This window comes from Scyliorhinus canicula, chromosome 8, assembly GCF_902713615.1.
Source record: "Scyliorhinus canicula chromosome 8, sScyCan1.1, whole genome shotgun sequence".
Taxonomy (NCBI): Eukaryota; Metazoa; Chordata; class Chondrichthyes; order Carcharhiniformes; family Scyliorhinidae; genus Scyliorhinus; species Scyliorhinus canicula.
In genome coordinates this window covers 181,709,354-181,722,376 of record NC_052153.1, presented here as the reverse complement: position 1 = coordinate 181,722,376, position 13,023 = coordinate 181,709,354, and the positions used below count along the sequence as shown (strand labels likewise).

General features: G+C 46.0%; 1 protein-coding gene across 4 annotated transcripts in view; it reads left to right on the top strand.

The window, feature by feature from the left end:
• The window catches only part of galntl6 (polypeptide N-acetylgalactosaminyltransferase like 6), a 1,408,929-nt gene that overhangs the window by 1,343,532 nt on the left and 52,374 nt on the right, over positions 1-13,023 (top strand). For all 4 annotated transcript variants that reach the window (XM_038805796.1, XM_038805794.1, XM_038805795.1 and 1 more), the window contains exon 11: positions 2,723-2,839. In XM_038805796.1, coding sequence (XP_038661724.1) covers positions 2,723-2,839 — 117 coding nt within the window. The remainder of the gene's footprint in view (positions 1-2,722; positions 2,840-13,023) is intronic.

The following is a 13,023-nucleotide window of genomic DNA, read 5'->3' as shown; positions in this document are numbered from 1 at the left end:
TTTGGACACTAAGGGCAATTTATCATGGCCAATTCACTTAAACTGCATGTCTTTGGACCGTGGGAGGAAACTGAAGCACCCGGAGGAAACCCATGCAGACACGTGGATAACGTGCAGACTCTGCACAGACAGTGACCCAGCAGGGAATCAAACCTGGGACCCTGGCGCTGCGAAGCCACAGCGCTAACCACTGTGCTACCGTGCTGTCCTGATTCTAGATGGCACAGTCTGGAAAAACAGTGAAAGGACAATTTTGTCCATTTTATTCTTTAGGGGAAAAAGTAACTTTTATTGTCATAGACCTTGGGACGTCCCAGATTGCTTTATAGCCAATGGAATGCTTCGGAAGTATCGTCACTCTTGCACAGAAGAAACCACAACAACCAATTTGTGCACAGCAAGCCCACACAAAATAAAATGATGGGATAATTACCAGTTAATCTATGTTTTTTTGATGTTGGTTGAAGATAAATATTGGCCAGGACTCTGCTGTTCTTCCACATAGTGCTGTGGGATATTTTGCATCTTCTGGAGAAGGCAGCTTGGATTCACTTCTCGTCCTAAGGGACAGCACCTCCAACAGTGCTGCATTTGTTCAGTCACAGCAACAGCTGAAGTAATGCCATGCAATGTTCATAATTATTGAGCTGATATGAAATTCCTCTGCTATTTGAATGAAAAACATGTTGCTACTTCAAATGAAGAAGTTTCATACAGTCACGATAATAGCCAGTTACTAATGTCAACCGATGCACCTTCATGATAATTTCCGCTCAATACTGCTTACCTTTGTTCTGTCTTTTGAATCCGGCTCTTCAAATCATTCAGGAATTGTCAGTGCAACAACCCATTATTGGTGCTCAGTTGAAGAATTAACATTTTGCACTTTCGGATTTTCTTCTTGGATTCACTAGATTCCTCTGCTCCTGAGGGGCCTTTAGACACCATTACAATTCATTCCCTTTCGTCCATTGTTCTGTTATTTATTTCCTCCCAGATGCCTTGGCACTCGTGTTTTGCTTTGTACCTCTTTGGCTAGGTTACCATCTCCCTGTGTGCTAGATTATCAGCTCTTGTTGCCAGGAAAGCTTCTGTGCATTTTGCATCATTAGCAAGAGGCACAGGTGGGAGACAATGGCCAAGGTACTTCAGTATAATTGCTCCAAGTGCCCTTTATGTGCCTGTCAAGTGTATTAAGCAACTGCGGCTTTCTCTTTGTGGGACAGCTTAACATCTCCAATGCTACACAGACAGTGAATGGCAAAGTCAGACTCAACTAACTGGAAGATAAAAGCACATTACTGTGGATGCTGGAATCGGAAACAAAAACAGAAAATACTGGACAATCTCAGCAGGTCTGACAGCCTCTGTGGAGAGAGAAGGGAGCTAACGTTTCCAGTCTGGATGTCAACACTAGAGAGAACTGGAAATAGGGTCAAATTTATCCCGTTGTGGGGGGGGAGGGGTAGAGCAGTGGGGCTGGATAGAGAGTCAGCGGTAGGTGGAGATTGACGAAAATGCCATAGACAGAAAGACGAAGGGAACATAAATGGAGGTGATTAAGGCTAAGAAGATGCTGATAGTGGCACATGAAGAGATTAGAATGTGCGAATGACAGAATATTGACACACTGTTTATCTTTGTTTATCATTAGCACATTCTAATCTCTTTACGCTTTAGTTTAAATAAAATTAGCCTTCTCCCTGGCTGCAGAGAACAGGGCCTTCATAGGTGGCTTCTACCAAGTGTGAGTGAGCCATATTGAGAGCCCAACGGATAATCTTCAATTAGCTGTCAGTGTAATTCCTCGTGCACTCAGGATTGTTCAGCAAGTGCTGACCAATCACAGAACCACATGCCGTCTCTAGGTTTCCTGACAGCATGGGGGTGGCTTCAATGGGAAACCCCATTGACAAGTGATGGGAATGGAGCATCCCGCCTCCAGTGAACAGCGTGCCTCCGAGAAACACACGGCTGGGGTTCAGTCTATGTACCTGGCATCACCCTGCACAGAAATACATATCCCCCCACGGGGCGGCATAATTGCACAGTGGTTAGCATTCCTCACAGCACCAGGAACCCGGGTTCAATTCTGACCTCGGGTCACTGCCTGTGCGGAGTCTGCGCATTCTCCCTGTGTCTGCGTGGGTTTCCTCCGGGTGCTCCGGCTTCCTCCCACAGTCCAAAGATATGCAGGTCAGGTGGATTGGCCATGCTAAATTGCCTCAAACATTGGATGGGGTTACGGGGATCGGGGCAGGGGATTGGGCCTAGGTTAGGTGCTCTATCAGAACAAGGGCGGGTGCAGACTCAATGGGTCAAATGGCCTCATTCTGTGCTACAGGGATTCTATGATTACTCATCTGTGCGATGGACAGACGTCTTTTTGGCTTGATTGCATTTATGTCCCTTTGTAACTTTTACATGTGACTTGTATATATATTTAAAATGGAAAACTTTGCAGGGCTATGGAGAAAGAGCAGGTTGAAGGGACTATTGGGTGGTTCTTTCAAAGAGTCAGCACTGTCACGATGGTCTGACTGCCCTCCTATTGCAGCGTAAAACTCAATATGATTTGTTTCCATATGGTGCTCTATCAGGCTGTTGAAATGTCACGAAGCCACTACAAATACAGTGAGTCACTTTTATTTGGAGAGCACTGTTGTTAATGAGGACAAGATTGAAATTGAAATAAAGAAAGTGCTGGTGTTGTTTATTGCAGATCCGTAGCGTTGCTACTAATCGGTGTGTGGACAGTAAACACGGAGCGACAGGAGCAGAACTGAGGCTGGACGTCTGCATCAAGGATGGCTCAGAACGCACATGGTCACATGAGCAGGTACCAAGAAGTCTAGTGTTGGCTCATTTATCACCGAGAAACCTCAAGGATAAGGGTCAGGCTTTGAAGCGCAGAGTACTGATTAGGGTGAAAAGAATAGTGGAGAAGGTGAAAGAAAGTCCTCCAGCCCAATAACTCCTTCCGTTCTGGCCTCTGACATATCCCCCTATTCCAATTGCCCCACCACCGACGGCCAATATGCTTTCAGCTGGCTAAGCCTGAAGCCTTGGAATTCCCTCCCTAAGCCCCTCCACCTCACTCCTCCCTGAATTCACTCCGTCAAACCTACCTCCACCAGTCTTAGTGTCCTATCATGTGACTCAGCATCATACTTCAGTGTAACACTCTGGAATGTTTTGTTACTTTAAAGGTGCTATGTCAGTTGAAGTTGCTATTGTCGCTATTTAAATACATCAAGTCATTGTTAGATGCAGCTGAGGATGGTTTTAGACGGAATGAAAGTCTTGAAGAGCAGGGCAATCATCTCTGGTGGCCTGGCCAATATTTATCCCTCAGCCACCATCACTTAATTAGGTCATCTGATCATTAGCACATTGCTGGATATAGGAGCTCGCTGTGCACTGAATGGTTGCTGTATAAGCTATATTCCAAAAGTGACTTCAGTTCAAAAGTACTTAATTGACTGTAAACCATTTTAGGATGCCTTTACGTTTATGTTTTCTTTATTCTTTCATGGGATGTGGGTGTTGCTGTCAAAGCCAGTGTTTTGGGCCCATCCTTAATTGCCCTTGAACAGAGTGGCCATTACAGAGGGCATTTAAGTGCCAACCACATTGCTGTGGGTCTGGAGTCACATGTAGGCCAGGGAAGGTAAGCTTGGCAGATTTCCTTCCCTAAAGGACACTCGTGAAACAGATGGATTTTTACAACAATCAACAAATAGTTTCATCAGCACCATTACTGAGGCTAGCTTTCAATTCCAGATTTAACAAAGAACAAAGAAAAGTACAGCACAGGAACAGGCCCTTCGGCTCTCCAAGCCTGCACCGTCCATGCTGCCCGTCTAAACTAAAATCTTCTACACTTCCGGGGTCCATATCCCTCTATTCCCATCCCATTCATGTGTTTGTCAAGACACCCCTTAAACATCACTATCGTCCCTGCTTCCAGCACCTCCTCCGGCAGCAAGTTCCAGGCACCCACTACCTTCTGTGTAAAAAACTTGCCTCGTACATCTCCCAAAGACTCTATAGAAATGCAGGGTCTTTACTTTTGGAGACACAATTCCACGTGCAGTCTCCTCTGTCACCCCTTGACCACTCCCCACCCCCCAATACCCCCATCCCCCACCCTTCCCACCCCCATCCCGCTGCATTGGTTTCCAAACAAATTGTATAAATATCTTGACCAGGGCCAGGAAAATAGCTGGAAGCCATGTTGGGATGTAGCCCCATTGCAGTCCTGCCTGCAGAGAATGGGAGCAGGCAACCACTTTTAATAAGGAATGGACCCATTAAGGACAATATTTCCCCCCCCCCCCCCCTCCCCCCGGCATTTATCTGGCATGCAGTAGCAACTCCCCTCATCCCAATACACCACAAGGCCACCTGCTTCATGAATCTGTATTCTCTGTCCCAGCTTGTGGAGACAGAGGTCAGCTCTCCCAAACTCTGGCTTGGCCAGGGGTGTCTTTCATTGGATTCCAACCCGGAATATTGTCACTTCTGCAGTCAATAAGTTATTGTTCTCCCTCCAAGTCCACTGTAATTAATCAATAAGCAATGAAAGGCGAGCATTTACTAAACACCTTATATCCGTGTGCTTCACAGAAAGCGCAGTAACTGTTGTGTAGGTAGCTACTATTTCAACTCAACAGAAACGTGGATGTACATTGTTCTCCCACCAACACACTCCAATTAATTCTGGGAAGAATAAATTACAGCAGATACATTCCAGAATGGCAACACTTCAAAAAGTACTTAATTGCTTCGAAAGTGTCTTGGGACATCCTGAGATAGTGAAAGGCTCTATGTATAAAAACACGTCTTTCTTTTTAATGTGAAGCCTTTAGTACAGGTTTGTGGCTTCAATCTCAGGTTGGTCTTGTAGCAATTTGTGACTGTACCTCAGTGATCATTCTGTCTGTTTACTGTGGACCATCGGCATGCAATGCATACTTTCCACAGAATATCTTGAGTTCCGTAACATTAAGGGATGGAGGTCTGACAGTACGGGCTTGTGGATGGGGGGGTGGCTGTAAAATTATTCGGATCGTCGTCCCACTGGGCTCTCACCCCTCCTCGACCACTCAGCAATTATACGCTGGGGTAAGGCCTGGGCCAGCTCCCTGCCCTTGTCCCAGTTCAGGCCCTTAAGTGGTCAATTAATGACTACATAAAGACCGTTTCCCACCCAGCCTCAATTTTCAGCTGAGGCCTCAGACAGGAAGGGTCATCAATGGCCTCCTTTTTGTGGCGCTCCCTCACCAACCCCACCCCCCCACTCATCCAATGCGCCCCCCCAACCCACTAAATAATCTGGTCATTGTGGGTGCTTCCTTCTCCCTGGCATCTCCACCAACCCATTTTGCTTACCCTTCCAGGCTTCTTCTTAACTCCCAAAGTTAACCTAGCCCTGGACTCCCAGGACTTAGGTTCGGAGACTGCTTCAGACATTGCAAGTGCTAGAGAGCTTTAAGCCAATCAGATTAACCAGCAGCTCTCGGAGGGGTGACTTTGTCCCGAGTGAGAGACAGAAATCCCGCCTCCACCCAATTAACTCTCCTTCGAGCGCTAAATGGCTTCAGGGTAATGTGTATCACTACTAATGTGATCGGCGGAGGAATATCCGCCATCCAAACAATCCGGGCCATCGTGTGATCGGGAGTCACTCGCTGACCCAGCGTCACCCTGTTTGGTTCATCAAATATGCAGAGATCTATATGCACAGAACCATGTTCTACTGCAACACTTCCTGACCGCACAAAACAGAACTAAGTTATGTTTGACAGACATCACAGAATCAGAGAAGGAGGCCAATTGGCCCAACATGTTTGTGCTGGCTCCTCGGAAGAACTAACCAAACATTCCCATTCACCTGACCATTCATCATAGATCCAACATTCTTGCCTTTTCGCACGTAGCGAATCATAGGATTTTACAGGAGGCCATTTGACACATTGTGGTTGGGCCTTGAAAGAGCTTTGCAATCTAGTCCCACACCAAAGCATTTTACCCACACCCTAAAAACCAATCGTCTACAAGGACATATCCATTTCCTTCTGAAAGACCCTATTAAAACTGGTTTCACCCACTTTTGTGATAGTGAGTTCCAGACCTTAACAACTCCCTTTCCGAAAACAAAATTCTCCTCATTTCTCCTCAAGTTTCTTCGCCAACAGAAAACATACCATGATGGGGGAGGGGGGGTGGGGAAAGAATTTATCCCTATTTCTCTGTCAATATCCCCCATAATTTTATATACCAGTAGTAATAATAATAATCTTTATTAGTGGCACAAGTAGGCTGACATTAACACTGCAATGGAGTTACTGTGAAAAGCCCCCAGTCGCCACACTCTGGCGCCCTGCTCAGGTACACGGAGGGAGAATTCAGAATGTCCAAATTACCTAACAAGCACGTCTTTCGGGACTAGTGGGAGAAAACCGGAGCACCCGGAGGGAACCCACGCAAACACGGGGAGAACGTGCAGACTCCGCACAGATAACGACCCAAGTCAGGAATCGAACTTGGGACTCTGGTGCTGTGAAGCAACAGTGCGAGCCACTGTGCTGCCGTGACGCCCATTATGTGATCTTCACACAATCTTCTCTGCTCACGCACATCATTCCCTCCACAGAATTCCCTCTTCCCTGCAATCTTCCCGGTAAACATTCGCTGCACACTCTCCGGGGCCTTGACCTAATCCTAAAGCGTGGCGCCCAGATGTCTATACAATACTCCAGCCCAAATCCCAATCTGAGATTTGTGAAAGTTTAGCATGGCTTCCTTGCCTTTTGTATTCAGTGCCCCTATTTACAAAGTCGGTTATCCCATATGCTTTTTAACTGCCTTGTCAACCGGCCCTGCCACTTAAAAGACGGGTGAATATGCATCCACAAGACCAAATGTCTGTGCACAAGCACCATCCCCAACCTTAAAATAGTACCATTTACATTATACTTTTTCTCCCAAAGAGAATCCCTTTTGCCATTTATCCACATTAATTTGCATCTGCCATTTGTCTGCCCACTTCACCAGCACATCAATATCATCTAGATGTCTGCTACTCTATCAGGTTCACTATGTACTATGTTAACAAGTTCTGTATTACGCTCAAAGTTCAAAATTGTACTCTGCACCCAAATCCTGCTCACTTATATATAACCGGAATAGCAATGATACCAACACCAAATTCTGGGAGCCCAATTTCATACTTCCGTTCAGTCAGCAGAAAACCCATTCAGTATTGCTAAAAAGACTGCCAGGCTGTCAAAGCTTTTCATTTTGCACTCATCAGAACGGATTTGCAAGAATGCCCAATCTCAAAGTGAACAGCAATTTACACTGCATGAGAAGAGGGTGTTGATTGGTTTGCAAATGGACACTGATTGATAGACATGTTACCATGGAGATTGCAACAGGGAACAGTTAACTGACAAGCTTTTGTTTAAATCCATTCAATACTATTTGCCTCCTATCACATAGCAAACTTTGTGCACAAGTTATTATCAGCCCTTTATATTTTCCAAATATATATTCAATAGCATTTTGTAAATTGCCAAAAAATCTATTTTGAATACTCTTTCGGAATAGTGTAGTTCAGAACATAAGAACTCATTGGGTACACTAAATTTTCTTTAATCTCTCGCATCAGGAAGAGCACTTGAAATGCCATAGTACACATGGCTATGGACAAAGTACTGAAAAATAGGGTTAGAATAAAAGGTAACGGTAAAGTCCCCATAGTTCCAGGTGACCATAGGTTGGTTTCCCCTTTGAGGGTGGGGGGAGCTGACTGGTGGTGATTTAACCTGAGGATCACCACACCTCAGGCAAGGTGCATAACCTCAGCCGGTACGGGAATTGAACCCGTGCTGCAGGCCTCACTCTGCATCACAAACCAGCTGTCCAGTCAAGTGAGCTAAACTGGCCCCTGGGTTGGAATAGATAGATTCCTGATGGCTGGCACAGATACGATGGGCTGAAGGGCCTCTTTCTGTGCTGTAAAACCCTGACTCTCTTATTTCACACTTTCTGCCAGCGAAAATAGTTTCTCCCTTTGTATTCTCTCAAGGGCTCTCAGAATGTTGAACGCAACAACTCACATCTTTCCAGCATCTTAAGAATAATAATAATGACTTATTGTCACAAGTAGGCTTCAATGAAGTTACTGTGAAAAAGTTGCCGCATTCCAGCGCCTGTTCGGGAAGGCCGGTATGGGAATTGAACCCGTGCCGTTGGCCGTGTTCTGCATTAGAAGCCAGCTGTTCAACCCACTGCACTAAACCAGCCCCATGGTAGCATTTGCCAGGACCCTCCACAGGAGCATTACCGAAGAGAATTTGACACAGTGCCACATTTTAGGACATAAAGTTTGGTCCAAGATGTAGGTGTTCAGAAGTGGCATAAAGGAGAAGAGAGAGGCAGAGGGGTTTTTGAAGGGAGTTTCAGAGTCTCGGGCCCAAGCAGCCAAAAACATAGCTGCCAAGGGTGATTAAAACAAGAAGATGGAATTGTAGGAACGCAAGGACTGTAGGACTGGTGGAGGTTACAGAGATCGGGAGGAATGAGGCCATGGCAGAATTTGAAAACAAGGATGAAGACACCTCTGTGAAATCTTTCTTTTATGAGGGTCATGAAGAGTCCAGCACGCATTTATTGAGTCAAACAGTAAGTGACTTTTATTAACAACAATATTTACACAGCACCAATAGTTCACTACTGGTTCTCTCTCTAGCCGGCACCATATTGGCCGGCTTTATTTATACAGCTGAAAGGTTAACGATTACCCCGCCCCCTTCTCAGGGTAGGTCAAATTCCCTATTGCCCGGGTGGCTGCCGGTTGCGTCTTTTGCATGTTCCTGCTTTCAGAGGGTGGTGCAAGCTTAATTTCAGTTTTCTCCCCCTTCTGCTTCTTTGACCTGGAGTGAGTCCACGCAATGGGGAGATATTGGCTGGCCTGGTATCGGACTGGATGAGGGAGAGGGGTACTTTTTCAGAGCCAGAGGGAGAGGAGTGGTGACTTGGATAATACTGCAGCAACCTGGAGGCTGTGGGTCTGCTTAATGTTGCCCCTTCTGCTTCTTTGACCTGGAGCGAGGCAAGGGGAAGTTGTGGCTGGCCTGCTGCCAGACTGAAAATGGGGAAAGGATGCTTTTTCACCCCTTCTAAGTAATCATAGCTGCCAAGTACACTACAACTAAATAACCACTAGAGGGAGCACTCGAGATGTATAAATAGACAGACGAAAGCCAGGATCACTCTCTTCACAGGAGCAGTAGCTATTTCTTATGCCCGAATAATGCTCGTAGTCTTCCAGTTGAAGTAAATGCTTTATTGAGTAAGTTTGTTCTCTCTCCAGAGATTAAATTAGACATTAGATGAACATGTTTGATTAAGAAATACACCTGTGCTGAGCTGTCTGTCTGTGTCTTGTCACTAGCTGCTGTTCCTGTGAAGAGGGTGATCCTGGCTTCCATCTGTCTATTTATACACCTCTAGTGCTCCCTCTAGTGATTACTTAATTGTAGTGTATTTATATTAACCCTTTGTGTACATGCAGATATGCAGATCACTACAATAGTTATTTCATTGTGGGTTCTGTTGGATGGTATTGTTGAAAAGTGTTAAAATTATAAATGCCTCAATAAAATACTTCCTTAAAAAAAAGAAGCTGCGAGGGGCGAGAGAGAGCGGTGGATTGATTTGGATGCTGGTACCTTGATTACACTGTTGCCTCATGTCATTGTTCTGTTATTTTGTTTGTCTCCTTTGTAAAGGTGGAATGTTGGTGACCTTATTGAATTGTTGCCTGTTTATTGTTTAATGTAATTGTTTTGTAATTGCTTTTTTTTGTACGAAGGAATTGCCACTAGACTAAAATGAAATCCACGGGGTAAACAATTGTCCCTACCCAATAGGATCCGGACAGGTTGCAGCACTTTCATTAACCTTTTCCATTCTCCGTCTCTCCAGGCAAACAGGAGTCCCTCCTCACTCCTTTCTCTCCTCTGCACCCTCTACAAGGCCTTGACATACTTCCTAAAGTGGGAGGCCTAAAATTGGGCCCAATACTCTAGCCAAGCCTTAACCTGTGATTCATAAAGAATGAATACAACTTTATCACATTTGTACTCTGTGCCTTGGCCTATAAAGTAGAGATGCCGGTGTTGGACTGGGGTGAGCACAGTAAGAAGTCTTACAACACCAGGTTGGACTTTAACCTGGTGTTGTAAGACTTCTTACTCTGCCTATAAAGCTCAGGATCCTGCAGCCGTATCAGCTTTTCCTGCCCCTTCAAAGATTATAAAAAGAATCGTTACAGATGGGAGAGAAACAAGCAAATGGTACTAATTTCCTCTCACCACCTGTCCATCAGCAAAAGGTGCTTTGAATTATTTTTGAAGTACATGGTGGCGTGTTTTCCTAAATTGGTGATCCAATTTAATAATAACCCGCAGCAAACTCACATGGTGAATAACTCAGCAGAGCAGAACAAATACAGATGGAATTTAATCCTCATCAGTGCGAAGTGATACATTTTGGGAGGTCTAATAAAGGGTAGGATATACACTATGAATGGGAGGTCCCAATTGGTTAGGGCACAGATGGAATATCATGTGTGGTTCTGGTCTCCACATCATTGGAAGGACGTTATTGCACTGGAGGGGGTGCAGAGGAGATTCACCAGGATGTTGCCTGGGATGGAATGTTTACGCTATGAGGAGAGACTGGATGGACTGGGTTTGCCTTCCCTGGAGTGGAGGAGGCTTAGGGTAATCTGAAAGAGGTATAGAAAATTATGAGAGGCATAGATAGGTGGATCGTAAGAATCTTTTCCCCATGGCAGAGTTGTCTAAGACCAGAGGACATAGGCTTAAGATGAAGAGTAAGTTATTTAGAGGGGAATATTTTTTCACCCAGAAGGTGGTGAAAATATGGAACGCACTGCCTGAGGGTGTGGTGGAGAGAGGTGGTACTGGCAACATTTAAGAAACATCTGGACTAACAGTTAAATCGCCACAAAAGTGTTGCTGACACACCGTCCTGGCATTCCTGGCTCTGCCTTTGCGTGTCAAGCAGCTGAGGGCTGCAACATGTCCAGAAGCACAGCACCTCGCTGAGGCACAGCTGAGTCCTGGGATCAACTGATCTCTGACAGTACGATCCCTGAGATGTTCCTGCCTCCACCTGAAGTGCATCAGAGGCCTGTCTGCGAAGAACGCCCACCGAGGTGTGTGTCTCTGCACTAGTGGATGGTACGGGTGACAGCCGTGATGCTTCTTCACTGTACTCCTCCGACACCTCCTCTGGAGTTGTGTTGAGGGTGGGCAATTGGACGCTGCTAGTGGACAGGCCAGACTGATCGGGTGATGTTCCTGCAAGGAAAGGGCCATGGTGTTAGTACATGATCAGGTCAAAGGTCTGGGATACACAAACTCACTTGAGTTTGATCATTTGGATGAACATGTAATGGCTCCTCACCTTTCACTCGCAGGCTCATCTTGCTCTCACCACAGGCCTCCTCCCCTGTGAACTCCAGGGCTCTCTCCTCAAAAGGAGTCAGGGTCCTGAGCTCACATATCCTACCGTCCGTCTCCGTGAAACAGGGAACAGGTTTCTTCACTGCCACCTTCCTGGCCTGACTGTGTGGCAGTGCTGTGGAGCTGATTAAATTCAGTGTCCCCTTGATTGAAGTGCTCAGGTAACTCCCTGGTATGGGCGAATCAGACGCTTCACAACACAGGCACTACATCTTTCATGTGGGATTTTTGTTTTTGCTAGACCGCCGACATTCACACCAGTTTCTGTGCCGAAAGTTACACTTTGTCATTTTTTCAGAACCTTGTCCCCATAATGTTAAAACTGTCCAAAAAATCCAGAGGCTTGGGTCGCCTGACATGTCCCATTAATGGTTAATTGCAGCTTACGTGGGACAGCACGGCGGCAGAGTTGTCGGCACTCTTGTCTCACAGTGCCAGGGACCCGGGTTTGATTCTAGCCTTGGGTGACTGTGTGGAGTTTGTACATTCTCCCTGTGTCTGCGCGTGTTTCCTCCAGGTGTTCTGTTTTCCTCCCATGGTCCAAAGATTAGCTAAACTGAATTAACCATGATAAATTGTCCCTTAGTGTGCAAAAGGATAGGTGGGGTTACGAGGTTCTGGAGGAAGGGTGTAGGCCCAGGTAGGGCACTCTTTCAGAGGGTCGGTGCAGATTCAATGGGCTGAATGGCCTCTTTCTGCACTGTAAGGTTTCTATGATTAACAATAAGGGGAGGACTAATAATCCAGAGACCCAGGGTCATGCTCTGGAGACCCGGGTTCGAATCACACCCTGACAGATGGTGAAATTTGAATTCAATAAAAATCTGGTACTAAAAGTCGAATGATTATCATGAAACCATTTTTGATTGTTGTAAAAACCTATCTGGTTCACTAATGGAAGGATTACCTGATCTGGCCTCCATGTGACTCCAGACCGACAGCAATGTGGTTGACTCTAAAATGTCCCCCCGGGATGGGCAATAAATGCTGACCCAGCAATGCCCACCTCCCACAAACAAATAAAGAAAAAAAAAATCAGTCTCTATATTTCTGGCCAGAATTCCATTGTTCCTCGTTAAGAGAGAGATAGGTGGTTCTGAGCTTCTCTCTTTTGTGCCAATTTTGATCAGGGAACCAGTTTGGCTGCGCCATTTCTGCTTTTATTGATTATAAGGGGAGGGATTTACCAACCACCCAGCCGCATATTTTTCGGCGGCGGAGGCAGCCCGCCAGCGGGATCTACCGACCCAGCCGTTGTCAATGGTATTTCCAGGCGACAACACCCCTCATCGCCGGGAAACCCGCGCGCCGGTGTGAACAGCCAGTAAATCCCGCCCAAGGTGTCTGTACAATGAGGCGCGAGATTCCACAGGCTAAGTGGAGGAAGTATTTTGTTCTTGTAACTCCTGGTGGTAGCTGCCAGAACTAAGAAACAACCCTGTGGTCATGTGTCATGTGG